The sequence below is a fragment of the Cydia fagiglandana genome, chromosome 15 (genome assembly GCF_963556715.1).
Source record: "Cydia fagiglandana chromosome 15, ilCydFagi1.1, whole genome shotgun sequence".
NCBI lineage: Eukaryota > Metazoa > Arthropoda > Insecta > Lepidoptera > Tortricidae > Cydia > Cydia fagiglandana.
This window is the reverse complement of record NC_085946.1, coordinates 10,612,812-10,636,351: the sequence shown is the minus strand read 5'-3', so window position 1 is coordinate 10,636,351 and position 23,540 is coordinate 10,612,812. Positions and strand designations below refer to the sequence as shown.

The 23,540-nt window shown below is 38.5% G+C and overlaps 1 protein-coding gene across 1 annotated transcript; it reads right to left on the bottom strand.

Annotated features, from left to right (window-relative positions):
• Positions 1-7,142: 7,142 nt before the first annotated feature.
• LOC134671342 (putative ATP-dependent RNA helicase DHX57) lies at positions 7,143-23,197 on the bottom strand. The gene is made up of 18 exons (XM_063529168.1): positions 23,012-23,197; positions 22,454-22,610; positions 21,309-21,457; positions 19,737-20,709; positions 19,225-19,434; positions 18,519-18,798; positions 18,132-18,239; positions 17,396-17,577; positions 15,338-15,492; positions 14,724-14,906; positions 14,032-14,282; positions 13,709-13,956; positions 13,120-13,194; positions 12,644-12,850; positions 12,225-12,299; positions 11,718-11,964; positions 10,885-10,973; positions 7,143-7,991 (listed from the first exon to the last, which is right to left on the bottom strand). The coding sequence occupies exons 1-18, from the start codon at positions 23,077-23,079 to the stop codon at positions 7,848-7,850; spliced, it is 3,801 nt and encodes a 1,266-aa protein (XP_063385238.1). The 5' UTR covers positions 23,080-23,197; the 3' UTR covers positions 7,143-7,847.
• Between the last annotated feature and the right edge of the window lie 343 nt (positions 23,198-23,540).

Genomic DNA, 23,540 nt, shown 5'->3' with positions numbered 1-23,540 from the left:
TATTTTTCAGAGGGCCAAGGATTACCCGCAGAATTACTATTGATTCGGGACGCTCGGCCGCCTTCCAAATGAGCAGGCCTCAGGACTGGATACTGAGTGGATAATACCGCTGAGAGAGCGAAAAAGGATTGCTGCATTTGAGATGTGGTGCTGGAGACAAATGTTGCGAATACCTTGGACGGCGAGACGTACTAATGCATCAATCCTAACCCAGCTCCGAGTGAAAACTCGTCTATCCACCATATGCCAACAACGCATACTGTCATATTTCGGATACACAGTGCGCAGAGGCGACGAAAGTTTGGAAAACTGATTGTCGTTCACCAACAAGATGGACCGATCCAGTTAAAGACTCGTCATCCTCTGCTTTCTACACGGTCGTCAGAGACGCGTCGGACAGAAACCGGTGGAGACAGATCATCCGCTCCAGATGCAACCTCAGGGTTACTGGAGGGATACTGACCACGATCCTCAGACATGAGAGACCGACCAAAGAGAGAGAATACCGCTGATGCATTTTTTAAATTTATTATGTCGCTAAGCTAGTATAATAACTAATAAACTCGGAAACTGTGTTCAGTTGTAGAGGTGGAGTGGTCTGGTGCCGTATGGGCGAAGAAGTCAAACCGTCTTGTAGTCACAATAATTATATTTTATCAAAAGCACAATTTACATACCTATTTTAGGTGGAAATGTGAAGTGTTTTTCTCGTTCACATAATAGATATATTCTGTTGGACTTGCCAACAAACTGTAGATAATATAGAGTGCCATAGTCCATAATACTGGAAAACTACCAAAGAAGATGTCGGATGTGTTCTGTAGATATTTCGCGGAAGCTATCTTCTTTATGTGAACACACGAGGTAAGGTATCGACGTTAACATCAGTCGTTAATATTTCATTTAGTCAATCACTTTTAACAAAACACTTTTTCAATCACTTTTTTTTGTCTTTTTTGGCCAGCTTATCTGGAAGAGATCTCTTATAGGGATAAGTTCGCCTTTGTACTTCCATTACTGTAATTTATTTTTGTAAGCCTGTGTTGTGTAACAATAAAGTGATTACTACTACTACTACTTTTTTCTAAGTTATATGTCTGAAGAACCAACTGACAAAAATCCTCCAAATTGTATTGTATCATCTCTATATGACTTCCCTAAGAAAGTTCTCTCGACCCAACCTGAATTTATTAAGCCGGACCCTGGAAAGGTTTGCCGTATGCAGATAAGGGATTTATTTAGCGGAAAGGTCCAACCGGGTTAACGCTAGGGTCGGCGATGACCAGGGTTCGCCGAAATTTATCGCCGGATTCGGCAGACCCTGATTTATTCGCCGAATTGGCGATAATAACGGATGGGTTTTTGTGATACGGGTTTTGGCATTTGAATATGGTATTTAGGACGGTTTGGGTGGATTTGTTTACTGTTGTGTTGTCTTAGGGATGTGCCTACTAGTCCGTAGTATATAATAATGATTTTAATTATAACTCTATAATTATATTTCTACTATGTAGGTACCTATATTATAAATACGAAAGTAACTCCGTCTATATTCACACTAAAAACCACTGAATCGATTTAAATGATTTTTTTATGAATCTTATTGGAGTCCCAAGGAGAGACTAAGGATAGTTTTTGTAGCAAAAATCGTCCTTAACGAAGTAAAAATGGGACTGGATTTTACTATGGAAGTGGGATATCGAAGTACCAATTCGTAGGGGTTAAAAGCTAGTTGACATATATAATAACAACAACAGTGGTAAATACTATTACATATTTAATTTAGTCGGACTTAAGCAAGCGGAAGTTTAAATTTTAACTGCTCATTTATTTTAAGCGAATAAATAAAATACCCTGATCATTTAGGTATATGTATTTAAATGTATTTCATTATCGGTGCCACGTCCATTATAAGAGTACCATATAAGAACTTTGTTTTATTCTTTTAAGACGTCCGAATTGTAGAAAGATTCTTAAGTAGGTAGCATCGGACAAGAAATCTATACATACTTTCAAAAAATTATGAGCCTTATAAAACCCTATATTCCGTATAACGAAATCTAAAACCATTTTCGTATGCTTTCCCGCTAATCCGAACGAGCCCGAGCGTTAGCAGCGGCCCGTTCGGCAAATGTGCCAATTACGATGCCGACGTGCCGGGCGTACCAATCACTTGCGAGCCATTCAATAAAATAAGTTCGGCTTTTTAAAGTTTAGGGCTATGCTACTGGCTACTTTGGCCATTTTACTAAGTAAATGGCGTGTATGTACAATATGATATTGTTGTGTGTGTTACAGTATGATATAATATTGTTTTTAAGCTAATAAATAGATAGGTACTTAAGTTGGACAAAAAAGTAAGCTGCGAAAAACTTACTGCAAAGTTACAACTTCTCTCATTAATTTGAAATGATTTCGATCATAATTCAATTTCGATTGTAGATATCTCTGTTTGGCCCTATGGTTGACTGGTAGAGAATGCCATTTTTGGCATTAAGTCCGCCATTTGTACATTGTTGTATATATTTTGTGCAATAAAGTCTAAATAAATAAATAATTTCAAAGTTTACATTTGACACTGTAATCAACCGGAGAACCTACCAATAACTGTCACACCATGCAATAATTGTTGGACATTTAAAGTTAAGGGAAATTCAACTGGCTACGACTATCTAGTAACTGGCGTAAATGAAGATCATTAGAATTAAAAACAATCCAATGGAATTGTAAAAAAACTAACAAGATGCTACTTCAGACTTCTAATTAGTTCTGATGGAATTTAAATCGTATTGGAAATAAACACCGCCATCTCTGTCACCGAACAAAAACTAATTCAGTTTCGTTGATTAAGTTCTGCTACCCAATTACAGATGGCGCATAATAAGTTGGTATCATATTTCTAAAAACATACTTGTTATGTAAAAAATAACAATGTACATTTTCTGTTATCTTTTCGGTTTGATACAGATCGTTAACACTTTTTAAAGTTAAAAGGTTTGATTCCGCTAGTATAGTTACCGGTGGCGGCTCTAAGAACTAAGTTGATAAAAATTTTAAAATGTAAAAAAACACAATCGCGGTCATAAAGGACCCCGCAGCAAACATAGGGAAACAGTAGTTTCAGTTAAATCTCACGAAATTTTAGTATGATATTAATTTGGCTCTCCTGATTATTTTTTTGTATGGGCACAATTCTCTCAGAAGTATACTTTCAGAAATAATCAAGTATATATTTTTCTATTTACGCGACATGTTTTCTAAAATCGATATAATTGTTATGACACGCACTGACAGTTATTGACGTTATAAGGTGCAGCCAACAACTGTCAAGAGAAGGAATTACGTAAATAATGGTTAAGGTGGTTCGCCTAGGTTACTCAAAACTTAACTCTCGCTAGATGGCACCACTTTTGCAAAATTTCAGGTTTTATTTTTTTGTGAAATGGTCATGGTATTTGTATACTTAAAAGTATGTTTCGCGCACTCTTTAAATAAATATTGAACAATTAAAGTAAACATTGAATACTTCATTGTGCAAAAACCACCTTTTTAATTCGACGGAGTGTTGCTGTCACGCTTTTTCCTAGTATTACTCACACATGCAAACAGTGTTTCCGTGATCCTTGTAGTAGACAATTTCACACAACGTAAGTATGTTGCATTGCAATAGCGTAACGGTATGTTCGTGGAAATAACTACGTGCAAGAGGATTGGGGTTCAAGACTGGTGCGAGTAGGTAATTTCTTTTTGTTTCTCCTTTGTGTTATCTTACCTTTAAACGAGCAATTATTATATATATGTTACTGTAAAAGCCCGAAGTACGGCAAAACCTAGGATTTACCGGTAAAACCTAGGTTTTACCGATGCCGATCGGTAAAAGCCCGAAATGTTAAATCTTACTAGTTTACTTCGGGCTTTTACCAACACCGATATGGTAAATCCTAGGTCTTACCACGGCAACCGGTAAAGTTTGAATCATGCACTGATTCTTGAGATTATTAGATGAAAAGTAGGTAGGTTTGGATCTCCCGGTTCTGCTGAAGGTGAAAGAGAACTCTACTAGCCTGCATCGTGGCTAGGCACCCAGGTTTAGGTATAGTTAACTTTAAAACCGAATCTGCAGCTGGCCACTTTATTGAGTAATAGAAACGCGTTCCGTATGTGTTTCGCTTTCCAGATGACCAGGGTGCCTAGCCAAGGTGCCAATGGTTTACGCTCCGTAGCGACTGAAGCGCAGCCGTGTCTGTCGCATTAATATGGCAGAGTGATAGAGAGAGGTATTACCCTAACGTTCGCTACGGAGCGAACGACTGGCATCATGGCTAGGCACCCAGATTTAGGTATAGTTAAGATTACCGCCGAATCTGCAGCTGGCCACTGTATTGAGTAATAGAAAAGCGTTCCGTATGTGTTTCGCTTTCCAGATGACCAGGGTGCCTAGCCAAGATGCCAATGGTGTACGCTCCGTAGCGAACGAAGCGCAACCGTGTCTGTCGCATTAATATGACAGAGTGATAGAGAGAGGTATTACCCTAACGTTCGCTACGGAGCGAACGACTGGCATCTTGGCTAGGCACCCAGATTTAGGTATAGTTAAGTTTACCGCCGAATCTGCAACTGGCCACTGTATTGAGTAATAGAAACGCGTTCCGTATGTGTTTCGCTTTCCAGATGACCAGGGTGCCTAGCCAAGGTGCCAATGGTTTACGCTCCGTAGCGACCGAAGCGCAGCCGTGTCTGTCGCATTAATATGGCAGAATGATAGAGACAGGTATTACCCTAACGTTCGCTACGGAGCGAACGACTGGCATCTTGGCTAGGCACACAGATTTAAACGCTTTTTAAAAATCAAAAAACTATTACTTATGAAAGCAGAAGAATATAAATGATCGTATTTGATTTATAATTGTTACATATTTGCCGTAACTTATTTTTAAAATGTGTTTTTCAATTAAAAGACACGTCAAGATTGTTTACCTTATTTCTAATGCTAAAAAAAACAAACTATAGTAATAATTGTGTTTTTCATTCATAGACAAAATCCATTATTTTATCCACAGGAAATTTTATATATCTCTTTTTTATTGCAGTGAGGATGTCCTGATTGTAAAAATAAGAGAGATTAGGTAGAGTATAATTTCTAATTTTCTTTGTCAAAAATAAACGAATACGTGTAGCCCATACCATACTTAATCAATCGATTTATGATAATAAGAAAAATTAAATAAAAATAAAAAAACAATACGAAATTTAGATGTAACAAAAATACAAAAAGTTATGTTCCAGCATACAATTGACTGGGGATCGAACCGGGAATCTTCCGTTTGTAAGCAAAAAAGCGACTGTTTGCATAACACGCCATGATAGTTCTTAGCTAAGCTGACGAACTTCGGGTACTTATTCTCGCTCAGGTCAATTAAGTACCTGTCAAACGTCAGTGTCAACAAAATTGCACTAAACATGACGGCACTCCAAATTCGCGCCGTGGTCAGCCCGGCAACGTCGGAAATGGTATGGCAACGTCGCAAATGTATCTGTACACGACATTTGTGACACACACATACGTAAAATTGATGAAAATTTAACTATGATTTTTGCATGATTTCTGTATGAAACATTGTTTTCCTGTTAATTTCGCGCAAACGAATATTCGAAGGAAGATAAATGCGGAAATATTTATGTACTAATAGTGTGTAGTTACTTAATGAGCTTTGATTGAATTTTGTATGAAAATCGAACCACCTTAACAAACACATATTTTGTATGAAACAATTATATTAATTATTTCTGAAAGTATACTTCTGAGAGTTGTGCCCATACAAAAAAATAATCAGGAGAGCCAAATTAACATCATACTAAAATTTTGTGTGATTTAACTGAAACCACTTTTTCCCTATGTTTGCTGCGGGGTCCTTTGCTTCGTACATTAACTTACAACCATATTCCTAAAACCAATGGTAACGGCTGTTATAAAAGGGGACAGGGTTTGAAATCCAATGGGAATCCCTCAAATAATTTGAATTTGGAACAAACTGTTCGGGACAAGTCATCACGTCCACCCGCGTGCGTTTTACGACCGTGTCGTGTACCGTGTAGTGCACACTATTGGAATCGCCCGCGAATGGAGCCTTTTCCAATTTTTTACCGCGAGGTGAAATATTGCTGTGGGCTGTGGTCTGAGAGACGCGGAGCGGTTTTTCTGTCTTGGAGTTATTTGGCAAGTAAAAAGGGCATGCAAAGAGGAATTGAAAGGACAGAATTTTGATGGTCGGGGTTTTTCCTTTTGTTTTGATATCTTTGAGAATTTTTGTAATTGTTAGGTTATGATATTTTCCAGATTTTTATGTACCCCAGGACGGGCCTTATGGGCACTAAAAATGGTACCAGTTCAGCGGCGTTACTCACGAATTCAAGCCAATCGTGCAGTCTAACGCAACTAGTTACGACCAATCGCGCGCGTGACGCGAACTCATAAACCAATCGCGTTGTACCGGTGTCACACCGCTGTACTAACCCCATTCTTATTGCCCGTAAGGCCAGTCCTGAGATATACGTTAATGCGCCTGCTCGGCATTACGCGTCAATACCCACGAACAAAATGTTCTCAGCGAATTCTCTTTCCGTTGACGCTGCAAGCGAAACGCTCAGTAGACGGCGGGCCACATCCTTACAGTCGTTAGGGCCTCCGTCCCTTGGCCGTTCGCGATATGATGTATGCGCGCGATATTTCACCGGCCACAGAACAATCTCGGCCCGATTTGATTTGTAGCAGGTTTGTTTGGTTTGTCATGGGCACAGGTAAAATATTGAAGCGGGGAAATATTATGTGTGTATCGATTTGTTATGGATTTTGGGGCACTGAAATGTAAATTATATGTACCTACCATTTTCTTTTTACGATTATTGAGAGAATTTTATACCTATACGGGATGAAAGTTATCTCTTGAGCTGCACGTTTGCATCTCCTTGCTATGTTAACTGGCAGTCAAATTTTTAAATGCCTCAATTTAGTTAATTTTGGCACAAATCAAACCTAGAAAAGACTTATATGACGTATCTATATAATCATTACATATTTTATTATTGTGTTATGGTATAAGTACCTAAAGGTCTTATGCTAACAAAAAATAAAAAGTGTGAAATAAACAAAATAGTTTATTTCATACAGTATATAAAATTTGCCTACTTATAAAAACATTTCTAGTAGGTACCTAAATTGCATTAAGAAGCGTACATTGCCAACAAAGACAAATAACAGATCACCGGGATATGTTACGAGTAATTAATATTAAGTATTAACACATTTTAATGTACCTCTATACATATACATAGGTACAATAGTACCAGCAAAGAGAAACACACATTGACTGTAGATAGTCTAGAGCATTCGACGATTTTAGTTATTTCGAAAAAACAGCTTTTTATAGAGACAATGTGCCGTCAACCGGGGTGAATAGGGACGGCTGGGGTGAATAGGAACAAAACTTAAAATGTTATTTACCCACACAAATTGTATCATACAAAATCTACTATTATTTTCAATCAAAAGATACAATTTTTGTAGGTATTTTTAAAGAAATTATCAGGTAAATCACATTTAAAGGTTTGTCCCTATTTACCCCAGCCATCCCTATTCAACCCGGTTGACGATACCTATAGAATTAGCGATATTTGTATTTAGTTTCGTTAACTTAATCTGAACTCAATCAAAATTCAATGAATAATCGTACTTACAGTACAATATAAAAATACAACTTCCAAAACCAAGGTTGGTAACAATTTGAACACTTTAAGCATCTAGTAAGTTATAATTATAATCACAATATCGATGGCAGTATCGTTTCATTTTAATCTTTAGTAACGACTTGGACAATCGTCTGTATAATTTTGTTTCCTTTTTCATAATTCAACAAATTCAGACAAGGATCGTTAATTTTCTCTTCAAGTAAGTTTATTAGTTCCACTCGTATCGTCTTCAGCATTTCCGCCACCTGAAATTTTGTTAAAATCGTTATGTTATGTATTTAAAATTGTGAGAAAAGAAAAATAATAAAAATCAAATTTGTATATCAGCGCCATCTATGGACATTAGCTTTAACTAGAACCATCTGCACTTGCCATCAGTAGTACGAAACACTGATGTTACAAACGGCACAACTAGATGGCGTTTAAAAGATAATCCTGTTTTCCTAATATAATTGGACTCTGCAATCACGTTTCTCGTATAATATAAGATTTATTACATTTTATCAAAAAGAATAGATAGTATAGAGGGGTCCTGTCAAAGTAAATTTTGTAGTCACGGTACATTTACTGCCATCTATCGACACACGATTAAAACTTAAAATAAAATTGAAAATGTATAAATGAATTAAAATATGTTTACGGATATATGATTATTAATTTTTATTGTTCCACAATGACCCATGTTCTTTCACTGATACGTGTTAAAATTGTTAAATATCAAACGGTGTCGCCAACGCCATCTAAACGACAATAGGCCAAAGGTGTATGGCGCCATCTATTCGACAGTGACTTTTGCTTGACATCCGAGGCACGTTTTTTTCTTAGACTTTATTTATCTTATACGGAGTTATATACAGGGTGATTCATGAGACGTGAGCAGGACTAATCCTGGACACTCAGTAACTGATAATTGACCGATCACCGTCGTATTTAGTTGAAACAACCACAAATTTTCCTATTTTTTAACTTTTTGGTGAGGGCAAATTTAATTCTCTACAATCATGGTTACCCTACAAGACCCAATTAATAACCATAAAACCTCTTTAACCGTAATGACAGCATTTGATTACGAAGAAATAAACTGTCAAACTTGAGTGAGATACGAGTTTTCAAAAGTAACCAGAACGTGATGACAGTGATGACAATCAATTTGACACAGAATATCAGTAGTTTTAGTACAGTCATTATATCCAAAAAACCGACCCTACCCGTGAATAATTAGTTCTTGGATTTTTTTTTCGTAGGTCCCTCGGGGGGGTCACTGGGAGTGTAAATTCAAAAAGTTGGCTTAATCAGGCTCCTGCGTATATTCGAAAAATGGTTTTTTTTCCAAAAAAACGGTTTTTCTTCAATAACTCGGCCATTTTTGATTTTACAGTAAAACCGTAAGGACAAAAACTGTAGGAAATTTGATTCTCTACAAGTTAGTCCAGCCATTATATCCAAAAAACCGACCCTTCCCGTGAATAATCAGTTCTTGGATTTTTTTCGTACGTCCCTCGGGGGAATCACTGGGAGTGTAAATTCAAAAAGTAGACTGAATCAGGGTCCTGTGTATATTCGAAAAACGGTTTTTCTTGAATAACTCGGTCATTCTTGATTTTACAGTAAAACCGTGAGGACAAAAATTGTTCAGAATTTGATTCTCTACAACTTTGTTTCCCTTCATTTATGCCGTAAAGCGTGGAACATAGGAGATAATGATAATATTTTGAATTTGTCGCGTTTTTCAAGTTTAATGTCTAAAATATCGATTTTGGGGGAAAGAAGGTGGGAACCAAAATTGTTCAGAATTTGATTCTCTACAAGTTTAGTCCTTTTCATTTATGTCGTAAAGTTGAAAATAAACGAGTTGTTGAAAATATTTTGAATTTGTCGCTTTTTTCAAATTTTATTTACAAACTATCGATCCTAGAAGAAAAATTGTAAGGACCAAACTTGTAGAGAATCAAATTTTCTAAAAATTTTGTCCTCACGGTTTTACTGTAAAATCAAAAATGACCGAGTTATTCAAGAAAAACCGTTTTTGGAATATACACAGGACCCTGATTCAGTCTACTTTTTGAATTTACACTCCCAGTGATTCCCCCGAGGGACGTACGAAAAAAAAATCCAAGAACTGATTATTCACGGGAAGGGTCGGTTTTTTGGATATAATGACTGGACTAACTTGTAGAGAATCAAATTTCCTACAATTTTTGTCCTTACGGTTATACTGTAAAATCAAAAATGGCCGAGTTATTGAAGAAAAACCGTTTTTTTGGAAAAAAAACCATTTTTTGAATATACGCAGGAGCCTGATTAAGCCTACTTTTTGAATTTACACTCCCAGCGACCCCCCCGAGGGACCTTCGAAAAAAAAATCCAAGAACTAATTATTCACGGGTCAAAATCTATAATGACTGTACTATTTAGTATTCTAATTTTAGGGTGACCATGCATGTCGTAAATAAATTTATTAATTTTTTTTTCAACACGAGTAGAAAATTAACGTTAATCTCACTAATACTGATACGAAACAGTTGCTTATAATTTACAAAAGGCGCAGTCTTAGTCCTGCTCACGTCTCCTGAATCACCTGTATATCTCTGATTTTATGCACGGCAATATATGTAGGTAAGGGTGTTATTTCACCTGTCCAATTTCTATGTCCAATGTGTATTTTGTCTCTAATTTTGCTTAATGAGAGAGTGAGATTGGACCAATATATTAGAGAGATGGAATACCACCCTAAGACGTACTGTAGTGCCCACCCATAGACTAGGAATCCTCTAGACCGAGCATAGTCGCGCTACCCCCTCTGCCACGCATACGGTAATACTCCATGTTCGAGTCGAAAGTGTCTTTGTGTGACGTCCGTGTCTTTGAACGGACCAATCACGGCACGGGACTTCGCTCACCTCGTCCCGCGCACCCCCGCATTTTTGGCATCATCGGTTGCATGAAATAATTGCTCTAAACTCGGTCTAGAGGATTCCTAGTCTATGTGCCCACCACATATTCAGATTTATAGGAATATGGTTTTATTCATCGAAGACGAGTTGGAAATAGGTAGGTATGCGAGTTTTGAAAAACATAGCTTATATATCCAAGATCAAATGCGTTGAAGTAAGCAAATATTACAATAGGCAATGTTACCTCATGTTTCTCCACCTGGAACATGATCCATCCATCTTCCAGGGATACAATAAATGTACCGTTGTGCAGCTCCACTGACAAATTGCACCCTAAAACAAATACAATATAAATAATAATAAATAAATAGCGAAGAGTCTCGACCAACACCTAGAGAGACTCTCGCTGGGTGGTTGGATCAAGGGTCAGATGCAGAAGGCGGTAATTTTGGACACGGCGCGTATAGTACGTCGGTTCCTCACTCTGCGGCCCTGACCACAGGCAGCTTGGGCCCTGCCCCGCTGCCGGCGGCAACCTAGGTTAGGTTTTTTATAATGTCTTTATATGTATCTTTTACTGTTTTTATATGCTTTTGTATTTTACTTTTATATTCATGTTATAAACAACTTAACTTGAGATCAAAAATAAATAAAGGGAATAATAAATCTACTACTACATTACTTCAAGAAGTGCCATAACATAAGTATAATGTTTACATACATCTGTTTATTTTTAAATATATTAAACTAAAGAATTTTCTTCAGAATTCCTACATCACTTGTAGTTGAAATCATCTGTAGTTTTTGCGTTTCGATTGGATTAAAAAAAATGCCATGTTTTTTTTTAATAATTGAAGTGTGACCAATCTGTTCAGGTCATAATTAGTCAAAGTATTTTCAGTAAATCTACTAACTTAAAAAACAACTGTTTGAATCCGAGCCACGGCCGAATATTTCTGTCTTCCTCATTACTTCCGAAAATAAATAAGGCTATCTCATGTAGCCCTAGTTATATCAGCCTTGTATAGTACGAATGTCAACCTTATACTCCAAGACATAAATCGCAAATTAACTCACCAGAAAACAGAACGAGCGGCAACTGCGGTACCATGGAACACTCTCGAATGAAAACTCGCGACGTTTTCACCTTCTCCTGGTACACTAGGTACGGGCTGTTGAAATAGCCGACGTTCGAGTTGATAGAGGAAGGGTGAAGCGCGACGTAACCATCGGTTTTCGTTTTGAATTTTAATTCGTCGGCGTTCGGCTGGCGAGGGATAGCGCCGCCGGCTTGCATGTGGAAGGACTTTTCTGGAGTGAGCACCTATAATAAAAAAAAAACATAGATTATTCTCTAAACAAATTTATTTTATAAAAACTTTGCAAACCTTATGTTTTGATAAGTGGGTATTTTAGTAACAAAGTCTAACCACTTATCAAAACTTGAACCTTCGGTGTTTTATCTGTAAATTCATTTTACGATTTAATTATCGCATTGTCCTGGGTGAAAATTGGCTTGTAAACGTAATAACTGTAATAAGCAATATATTTTATACATAATATAACGACACTAAGTTATATTACCTTGACGACGTTGGGATATAACGCTGCACACAAAATGGCTGCCAACAGCTTGTCATTGTCACCGTTCGAGTTCAACTAGAAAAAAAATCGCCTTGTTTATTTTAGTTACATTCACAGTAATAAGTCTTATGGCATACTTATCTGGGGCAAGGCCATCGTTATCCCTACTAATAATATATATCCGAAAACTCTGTCTGTCTGTTATCTCTTTACGCTTAAACCGCTGAACCGAAATTTGGTATGGAGATAGTCTGGGCTCCAGGAAAGGAAGGGTTGTTGTCATGACGGAAAGCATCCCTTAAGGGGGTGAATTTTACTATGGAACTAGAACATGAAAGTACTAATTTTGCGCAGATGAAATTGCAAGCTGAAGTTAGTATGTCATAAAGACAAATAAAAAAAAGAACAGTCAATGTCACCTGTTGTCCAGTGAGAGCAGCAACTGAGTCTTTCCTCATCTTCCTCCTCAAGTCTGGCATGTCTGGTACGAAACCTATAGCGGCCAGCAACCCTAATAACTGATGTTTGATGTCTCCCAACATGAGCAACGTCTTGTGAGACAGGTAATGCTCGTTGGCAAACACTAGGGCGGCGTGGGTGCTGCGTTGCAACGCCAGTTGCCATTTCTGAAAAAAAAGCGAAATTCAAAAAATACGTACAATCTGGCAAAAAAAGAGTAGAAATTAAAAAGTGGCAACACTGTAGTGTCGTCCCGTTCTCTAATATAAATTGATTTGTAAGGGACGACACTACAGTGTAGCCACTTTTTAATTTCTACTTTTTTTTGCCTGGCTGTAGATATCTTTATAAACCTACAAAAAGTGGTAACTTTTCCGGATAAAGTGACAAATAATAAAAGAAAAAGATATATTTATAGATAGTATAGATAACATACCCTGTAGGCTCTTAAAGTCGTCAATTGGTCGCTATTCGAGCACGCGAATTCTTTTCTCTTGGCATCTGCTTCACCCTGTAACAAAATACGTAGAGAAGTTATTAATGCCGGTAATGTTATATTGATTATCAATATCAGGTCTCAAAAATCATTAAAGACATTGGCTAAGGTATATCACAGATTCCCTCTTGAGCTGATTCTATATAGAATTACAATTTAATTCATAAAACTGTAAGCCTCAATTATGTAGTTAGAGTTAGACCAAGAAAAGTCTGCAGAGATTTTAACAGCACACGCAGTGCCGGTGTTATACGAGTATATACGTCATAATTTCATAGGAGGCCTATGTCCAGCAGTGGACATTCTCTGGCTGATATGAGTTTAATAGAAGTTTAACGTTTATAATAACACCTGCACTGCGTGTGCTGTCAAGATCTCTGCAGACTTTTCTTGGGCTAACTCTAAATTGTATATGTATAGAGAAGTCAAAATGACACAACAAGACAAACGAATACTAGCCAATTGAGGCATGTAGCGCGTTAACTAATAAAGCCACTAGTCTTTTATAATGAACTTTTTTGAAACCAACCTTTTTCCCAAAAGGCGCGACGAACGGACTCTTATGGCTGAGACAAGCGGCCATCGTAAGCGCCGAGTCAACACAACAGAAGATTGCTCCAAACAACATAAGTTTTCCTATTCGCACGTCCACTGGCAAAGCTGCCAAGTGAGCTCCTAGAGGTGTGAGTCCGTAGGATTTATCAAGGGCACCAACGTCTTGGAGGCGACAGAGGGCGCTGTCGATGCTCGGTTTCGTTGGCGGTTCTATCGTTTTGCCTGTGAATTACAAATGGGAATTTAAAAAAATATTTAAAAGAGCAATGAAATCAAATCAAATAATATTAAACCCACCTAAAACCTCATGTACGCTCATATTCTGAAACAGCGGTAATATCTTGATCTTAAGCAGCAGTTGTTCCAACGGCACCCTATGTATCTCCGGTACGGGTTGCTCCAGCAAATGATACTGGTATCTGTGTGAAGTATAAAGGTGTACACACACTCCGGGCATGACACGGCCCGCGCGACCTTTGCGTTGTTTCGCGTTGGCGCGGGACACCCAGACTAGCTCTAGGGACTCCATGTTGCGGTTTGAATCGAATCTGGAAATGGAGGAAGGAAATTAGAATGCCTCGTAACGGAAAAATAGATAATTCATGTTTTAATGGAATTTATCGTCTAGCTCTAGTCGAATATTTACCAGCACCGGAGCATAGTTATAGTTAACTGGTATCTAAATGTATGTGTCGGTATTCTAATGTGAATACATTACCAGTATCAGGATGGGAAAATGTTACTTATCGGTCTCATCGACCGTAATCTTGCCATGTGAGCAGGCGTGGCTCACTCCGCGATTTCTATTTAATTTGCTACAGGTAGCTAAAAGTACATCCGTTCTACACCAATTGTGGTGGCTAGCCATAAGCCGGCGCTGTCGCCACCTAGCAGCCATATCTGTCCTGATCGTAACAGACGCGCTTTGTTAGAGAGTGAGTCTTCTGTACCTAGTACTATTATTTATTCTGTGGTAATATTACTCTTACCGTTTCTCCTTCATCCTTCCGCAGTCCACGACGAACACACAATCGTCAATGGTGACCGAAGTCTCGGCGATGTTCGTGGATAGCACTATCTTTCTCACTCCCTCCCGAGTTTTGTTGAATACCAAGGATTGCTCTTCGCTCGACAGCGTAGAGTGAAGCGGTATTAGGATATATTTACCGGTTCTGAAAAGATGGTTTGAAAACTCACAATCAGAAATGAATCTAAATCTAAAACTCTACTTATTTTATATAGGTTCATTGCGCTAGTTTCCGTCCATGCTCTCGTTTTCGTCCACTTGACGGATTAGCAAATATGTAATAAATTTCATTTTTAATCTGTTACTGCGAAATATCATTTTTATGTAGATATATACAGTGTGTAGACATTAAGGATCGCAATAAGTCCAAATTTGTGCAGCAGTGTACGTTAACCTATATTCAAATGCTGTCAAAAACTAACTAACGATAACTAGCGACCCTATATGTAATATGAACGAATAAAACAAGATGACTTTTCCCGCATTCAACGCCATCTATTGAACGGAAGTTGAGTTATTTTGACCAGATGTCTAAAAGCGCCGAACAAAGTGCATTGTGAATTATGATAAACTTACTTGGGACTAAATGTATGGCTCTCAGCCAGTTGGTCGTGTAAACTCATGATTTCCGCTATGCCGGGTAGGAAGATTAAGATGGCGCCCTCTCGCGGCCAACTGTGGTTACCGTCGACTATGTACTTCAATGTGTGCTCTATCAGCTCTAGGTTTATCTGAGGACAATTTGTAATCATATACATATCTCACTTGATGGTCTCATCGGAAGATCAGCACTGGAAGTCGCCAGCAACATGCTGAGATGGGGCCATTTCATGACACTTTATTTTTCACTATGTTTTTTCTATGTATGTCTATTGTCTGTGTGTTTACGGATAAAAAACTATTCTATTCTATTAACTTAATTTTAACTATATAAGTGTATTTTTTTTCGCAGCTGCAACTTTTGCCGTCGGTAAGGCGTCATCCACACAAACTGAAACTTAAATAATAAACTGAAATTTTCATATACCTACTATTACTAAGAAAAAGTGACCAAGGCCTCTACCTCCAGTGCCCCTGGCAGGAACTTAAATAGTCGCAAATTGACACGGTTTTTCATTTTGACATACTTGACGTTTTGCCACCAAACAAAACAACAGTCCGCTTGACAGCTGACGTGTATCCTCGCCGATAGGGAAATATTATAGCGTGCGATTCCGCCGTGTAAAAAGCTACTTGCCGTGGTTTTTACAGAATTGGTGTTCTTCAGTGTACGTAGTTATTTTGAAGAGCAACGCACAACCTCTGTATTTGTGTCTACGCTAGAGTTGGCTATAGTACATATTATATTTGCTAAGTGGCCTTTCTTAACACCAACGCAGTATCAAACACAACCTGGATCGCAGAGATGAAAATCAGTATACTTACTTTCTCAGTGTCCATCAGATACATGTTCTTGTACGTGGTTTTGCTGCACTTCGGGTTTCGGGGCGCACGTCACACGATTCTAGTTCCGTTTCGAGGTCTTTTGTCTTTGTCGCCTAAGATAGAATAAAAAGAGACAATATACTTACTTTCTCAGTATCCATAAGATACATGTTCTAGCACGTGGTTTTGCTGCACTTCGGGTACCGGGCAACGGTGAGGTTTTCGTCCCGAATGGACACCTTGGGGGGTTCTATGGACGCGCGGACGTCACACGCCTCTAGCTCTGTTTCGAGGTAAATTCTCTCGTCTTTGTCGCCTAAGATAGAATAAAAAGAGACAATATACTTACTTTTTCAGTGTCCATCAGATACATGTTCTTGCACGTGGTTTTGCTACACTTCGGGTACCGGGCGACGACCTGCGCCACAGTGAGGTTTTCGTCACGAATGGATGCTTTCGGGGGTTCCATGGACGCGCGGACGTCACACGCTTCTAGCTCTGTTTCGAGGTCAATTCTCTTGTCTTTGTCATCTAAGATAGAATAAAAAGAGACAATATACTTACTTTTTCAGTGTCCATCAGATACATGTTCTTGCACGTGGTTTTGCTACACTTCGGGTACCGGGCGACGACCTGCGCCACAGTGAGGTTTTCGTCACGAATGGATGCTTTCGGGGGTTCCATGGACGCGCGGACGTCACACGCTTCTAGCTCTGTTTCGAGGTCAATTCTCTTGTCTTTGTCACCTAAGATAGAATAAAAAGAGACAATATACTTACTTTCTCAGTATCCATAAGATACATGTTCTTGCACGTGGTTTTGCTGCACTTCGGGCACTGAGCCACGACCTGCGCCACAGTGAGGTTTTCGTCACGAATGGATGCTTTCGGGGGTTCCATGGACGCGCGGACGTCACACGCTTCTAGCTCTGTTTCGAGGTCAATTCTCTTGTCTTTGTCATCTAAGATAGAATAAAAAGAGACAATATACTTACTTTTTCAGTGTCCATCAGATACATGTTCGTGCACGTGGTTTTGCTACACTTCGGGTACCGGGCGACGACCTGCGCCACGGTGAGGTTTTCGTCGCGAATGGACGCCTTCGGGGGTTCCATGGGCGCGCGGACGTCACACGCTTCTAGCTCTGTTTCGAGGTCAATTCTCTTGTCTTTGTCATCTAAGATAGAATAAAAAGAGACAATATACTTACTTTTTCAGTGTCCATCAGATACATGTTCTTGCACGTGGTTTTGCTACACTTCGGGTACCGGGCGACGACCTGTGCCACAGTAAGGTTTTCGTCACGAATGGATGCTTTCGGGGGTTCCATGGACGCGCGGACGTCACACGCTTCTAGCTCTGTTTCGAGGTCAATTCTCTTGTCTTTGTCACCTAAAATATAATAAAAAGTTAGACACACTTTTTAGACTTTCGCTTTCGACTAATGAACATTGCAATTTGCAATACAAGAAATAATGAACATTGCAATACAAGGAAAAGATTTGTAAGTATTTAAAACTTTTGCTCGCTCTATTTTCTTTGTATGTATTACATTTCTAGCAACGTCACAGAATAAATAATAGTACTAGGTAATACAGAAGGTTCAATCTCTAACAAAACGACAGATATGACCGCCAGGTGGCGCAAGCGCGGGCAGGCGTCCGTTCCGTAGCGGCGCGCGGCAACTACTACTGCTAGACACCAAAATTGGTGTGGGCCGCATGTACTTGTAATGACGCGACGAAATCGCGGAATGAGCCACGCCTGGCAACGTAAACGAATGCCAGGGATAGATATAGGTATACTACTTTAATATTCTACCCAATTTCTATGTTATTTCAACTTTGAAATGAGATTTGTTTTAAAATGAGAGCGTAAATTCGACTGTATGGCGGGAAATTTATACACGTATAACAATATTTAAGTTACATTTTAAATAAAGCCACACTTGCCTTTTTTGACCCTACGCCCATAAGGTCCATTTTCTTCTAAAACGTAATTCGATAGCTCCATAATCTCCTCCAAGAATATTTGCTCCACGGGAAACGTTCGACCTGGAAAAAATGAAATAAATCACTGGATGTACCATCTTTGATATTAACTAATCATTCGTGATCCTTATTGCAACTACATAAGGCCTACAAACGGTCAGTTAAGGCTCTATAAGGCAGAGAGAATATTATTTCCCACCTGAATAATTGGAATAAGTTCAAAGTGATAGGGTTAAATTTTTTTTATTTGTGCCTTATAAAGGGTTAAGAATGACGCTATTAGTATTGAACAGCACCATAGACAGAAAAGAATTCGCATAGCCGTTATAAGAATTACTGAACCTGGTATCTCCAGCACTGGAACATTTTCAAAGTAATCCGAAAACAGCTCAGCATTCAGAGTCGCGCTCATGAGTATCACCGTCAAATCCTTCCTCACTTTGACAAGGTCCCTCAGAATGAGCAAAAGGAAGTCGCTTTCTTCGGATCGCTCGTGCACTTCATCTACCAATATGTGCGTGACGGATTTGAGTTGAGGGTCGTATTCGAGTCGTCGTAACAATATGCCTGTTGTGCAGAATGTTAGACGGGTTTTAGACGACACTTTGCTCTCGAGGCGTATCTGTAATGGATGAAAATGTTTGATAAGTTCAGGTACATTTTATTTTTAATAAACCCTACAATCTATGTATGTATGACTATGCTCAGAAGCGCTTGTTATTGTCTATAATAGTTAACCTATCTGTTACCCCACAACTTGTCCAGTTTTCTCCACGCTCTCTTCCGTGACCCTATAGGCTACTACAAAATGGCGGATATCCTCCTAGCCTGTGTAGTGCGTACACAGTACACACATGCACACAATCTCCACATTTTCTCAACCCTTGTTGAAATTATCTTCTCCAGTCTCTCTTCCGTGACTCTGTCCGCTATTCCAATGGCGGATATCCTCCTAGTCTGCGTACACACTATCTCCACATTTTCCCAACCCTTGATGAAATTATCCAACCAATCTATACATAACACTTGTCTATAATAGTTCACATACCTGATACCCCACAACTTGTCCAGTCTTCTCCACCCTCTCTTCTGCAACCCTGTCCGCTACTCCAATGGCGGATATCCTCCTAGGCTGCGTACAGACTATTTCGACATGCTCCCGACCGCCTTTGTTGAAGTTGTCCAGCCAATCGTCCAGGATGTATTGAGGGACTTGTGTGCTCTTGCCGCAACCGGTTTCACCGCTTATTACTACTACCTGTTAAAAAAACACTTTTTTTATTGACGCATTTCATCAAAATCTATCAGTTAGAGTTACAGCTCATGATCACGCGACTGTCATGTGATAATAGTACAGCCAGCAGCAGAAGCGGGCGAGGTGTTAAAAATTACCTTGACACGCTCTAATGCTCTTAACAATAACAATAATTCGCGTCAAGATTATTGTGAACACCTGACCCGCTTAGCAACTTCTGCTGCTGACTGTACCTACACATATAATGTTCACTGCCTAAATCATGTTATCCCTCTTACTGATATTACGTAGGAAAGGAGACTTACCTGTGATTTCCTTATTGCATTCAATATCTCCTTCTTTTTCTGCCAAGCGGGCAATTTTCTCCTCCCGGACATCATTTTGTTATACCGATTGTTGTCTCTTTTCTCCAACCACCGTTTCGCTATATCTGCGTTCTCTTTCAGCACCTCTTCAAAATCAACATTAGCCCTTTTGTCTTTACCGTCACCTTTTTTATAATGTGACGGTTTTTTCTTATCTACATTTGAATTTTCTATTAATTGGGGGAAAAGGGCGTCAGATGGTTCTGGAAAAGTTCTAGTATCAAATTGTATAAAATTTAATATATCTTCTTCATTATTTAACAATTCTACTAATGAGTATATACTGGGTATACCATCCTGTGCTAATACTTTTGCTTCGTCTATTAGTCTTGCCGTTATCCGTAGGCAAGTCAAATCAGGTACTGTGCTAGTTTTCACCTCCGTTTTGAAGAAAAGTAAAGGAGGTTCATAAGGATATACAGTATCTTCTGGAAACCTGATCTCTAGCTCATAGTTAATTTTGGAATTGTCTTCTTTCTCTACTTCTTTTGCTGGTTCTACATTGACTTCGTGAGAAAACTTACATTTAGCACCAAATCGGCACGGGCCTTTTAAGAACAGTTTACATACTTCCTTTTTCTTCGTTTTAAAATTACTGTTGTAGTTAATGTTCTTTTTCGTTTTCGGCGCTTCGACTTTCTTGCTTTCGTACATTTTCGTCAAATAATCTAAACTTAATTTGAGATTCCAAACATTGTTTTCTTTAAGTCTAAAGCTCGATTCGTATATTGATTCTAAGACAGCTTTCTCGTCGTTTCTCATTTCAAGTAGCTCCCCTGGTGTGGGGACGATTTCAGGTTTTTCTTGGCGGTCTACTTTGAAATACTTGTAGAAGAGTGTTTCTAGAGCCTTCTCCACGCTTTCCGCCGTCGTTTCTAATGCTTCAGCACAGTGCGCTTTGTGAAAATGATACCTGAAACAAAACTTACGATCATAGTCTAATAAAACATGGTCTTCTCTTCCCAGAGTGACACAAACCTACGTCACAATAACATGGCCGCCATATATAGCGCTATCGCATATAATCATATAGCGCTGTCGCATGATGACGTAGGCTTGTCAGTCAGGTGACCTAGAAAAAACGGGAAGAGAGTACCAGGCGGAGTATATTATTATACCATGCTTACGATTTTAAAAAAGGCGCATCATATTGGTCGAATTATTCGAAAACGAAATTACATGCAAAGGTACCCAACAATTAAAACTAAAACATACTTATTGGTAGTAAGTACAGGTTGATTCACGAAAGCTGGCAGGAATGGAATGAACGAAACGAATTATATCTGTCATTGTGTGACTGACACATGTATATAGCCAGTGTTACAATTTTATTGATTAATCTGATACACACCTATATTTTTCCATTCAATACATGCCAGCTTTCGTGAATTGACTGTAACTAAGAAGCCTCGAAACTTAAATCTATAGGCCGATCTCCTCGTTTCACATTCCTCAATATTGAGGGTTGTGACCTCCCTTTTGAATCACAATTAAAAACCTCACAAAACCTACTTTTCCAACTTAGCCAAAGCGAATGCTCTGAGCCGTGCCTCTGACGTCTCAATGTCAGGTTTATTGTTGAGTGAGTAGTCGCAGCCTCCCTGTACCACCAGATTGCCTCGCTCCATCCAGTACCTGTTGCCGAGGTTTGTGCCTTTATCCTGAAATCAGTTATAAGTGAACATGAGCCAACATATGGTTAGTGTTTGTATAGAAATATAAACTTTTTGTCTCTCACACTGGTGAACAGGTCTTACAATAGGTACAACAAAGTTCACAAAACTATACTCTATATCTTTAGGTATCTAAATAAAAGTAAACAAAATCTACCCTCAAATGGCTCCTTATGCCAGTTCAGGGTACGTGAAAACATTACATGATCAAATAAAGTCAGGCCCCAATTTCACCATGGTGACAGGTGCCACAAATGTAAAATATCACTGTTACTGACGTCACAGGCATCCATGGGCTACGGTTACCGCTTACCATCGGGCGGGCCATATTCCCGTTTGCCACCATCATTGTATTATTAAAAAAACCTTATTATATCGAAAAAAAACAGATATTTCTCTTGCTAAGTTTATGACAAATTGTCACAACAAGCACTACAATTGTCACAAAATTCCGACATAATTATAACTCATTATCTGTCAAGAATTACCTACAATTCTTCTAAATCTTGACAATTGTCAGAAACCTCGCAAGAGAAATATCTGTTTTTTTTTACAATTCTCGCACCTGTCACCGATGTGAAATTGGGGCCAGGTCAATCAGTGACAGATCTAGTCCGTTTTGTACTTGTTATAACTACCCAAAAATGTACAAATTGTTTGTTTACTTTTATTCAAATACCTAAAGATGATAAATAATGTATTAAACTTTTTCATTTTTAGGCTATCACCAACTGTGACAGTCAAAGGGATAATCAAATAGTTTTTCACCACACCAACCTGAAGCAAATATTAAATGTAAAATATCAAACAAAATCAAACCAAATCAAATCCAAATGAATGTTATTAAATATTTATCATCCAAAACCATCATTTAAAAGTCATTTCATGTGAATAAAATGCAACTTTGCTATCAGTTTTTGAAGTGCAAAGTAAGCCTTTTCGAGCTGGTGTGGTGAAAATAGTTTTGTATCTTTCCTTCCTTACCTTGTAAAGGCTAGCACTGCCAAGCTTGAAATCCGGACCATGTATATACCTCAATGTATCGAGAATCAACTTCTGTGAGTCCGGGTTCAAGCGAACTGTCTGCATAGTCACTTTTAGATGCGGGTGTGGATCTTCCTTAGGCTCCTCTTTGACTTTTCTAAAATAAAGAGACAATAATGGATAATAAATGAAATGTATGGGGTCCAATACATTCTACGGCTCTTCTCTTTCCGCACAGACTCTAATTATTAAAAACTTGAGCACCAGTGTATACAGCCGACTAAAACTTGTAAAAACAACTGCAAGTAAATTGTTTCAAAAGCTTAATACAACGGGTTTATTTGAGATTGAAGTTCCTTTGGTCACTGTATTAATCATCAAGTCAGTTTGTGGTACTAAAACACTGCATTAGCACAAAGCTCTAAAAAATGTTCGCATAAATGAACATTTAAGTATGGTAGCGTAATGCATTTACGACGTTATAGTTAAGAATTACAAGCAAATATTAATTAACAATACGATAAAATGATTGAACCAACATTGTGAAATATAGGTTACCTTATCCGTGCATCTACGGGCTCTCGTAAAAAGCAATCTTCAGCCAGCTGCCTGCTTTGGTAATCCATGGTGAAGATGAAAGGTTCCAAATGTGATAATTTAGGAAATAAAATAAAATTTGTGCTTGGAGACGTGGGAACAGTCGCCGTGCACAACAATTTAGAATTACAGTGTAATTCTTAAGTTTCTGACGTATTATATGCTATGCGCACAACTAAAAGAACCTTAATTGTATAATGTTAAGATTGGAAATCCAGTAACATAAATCAGAGTTTAATATTTATTATAGCACTATTCGCCTTGGATGAATGTGTCCAAAACGTCACAGAAATGAAGTTGTCAAAAGCGTTTAGTTTCTGGATAAGTTAAAACCAAGGCCCCAACGTTATCTGTTCTCTTTGATGGCGTAGCAACTAGTATCATTTCTCTCTACTCGCTCTTTTAAAAATCCATTTGTCAAAAAAGGACAACCATACTGTTGACAAGATGAACTTCAAATCAAAGTTTTTTGGTACATCCAGTTTGATCC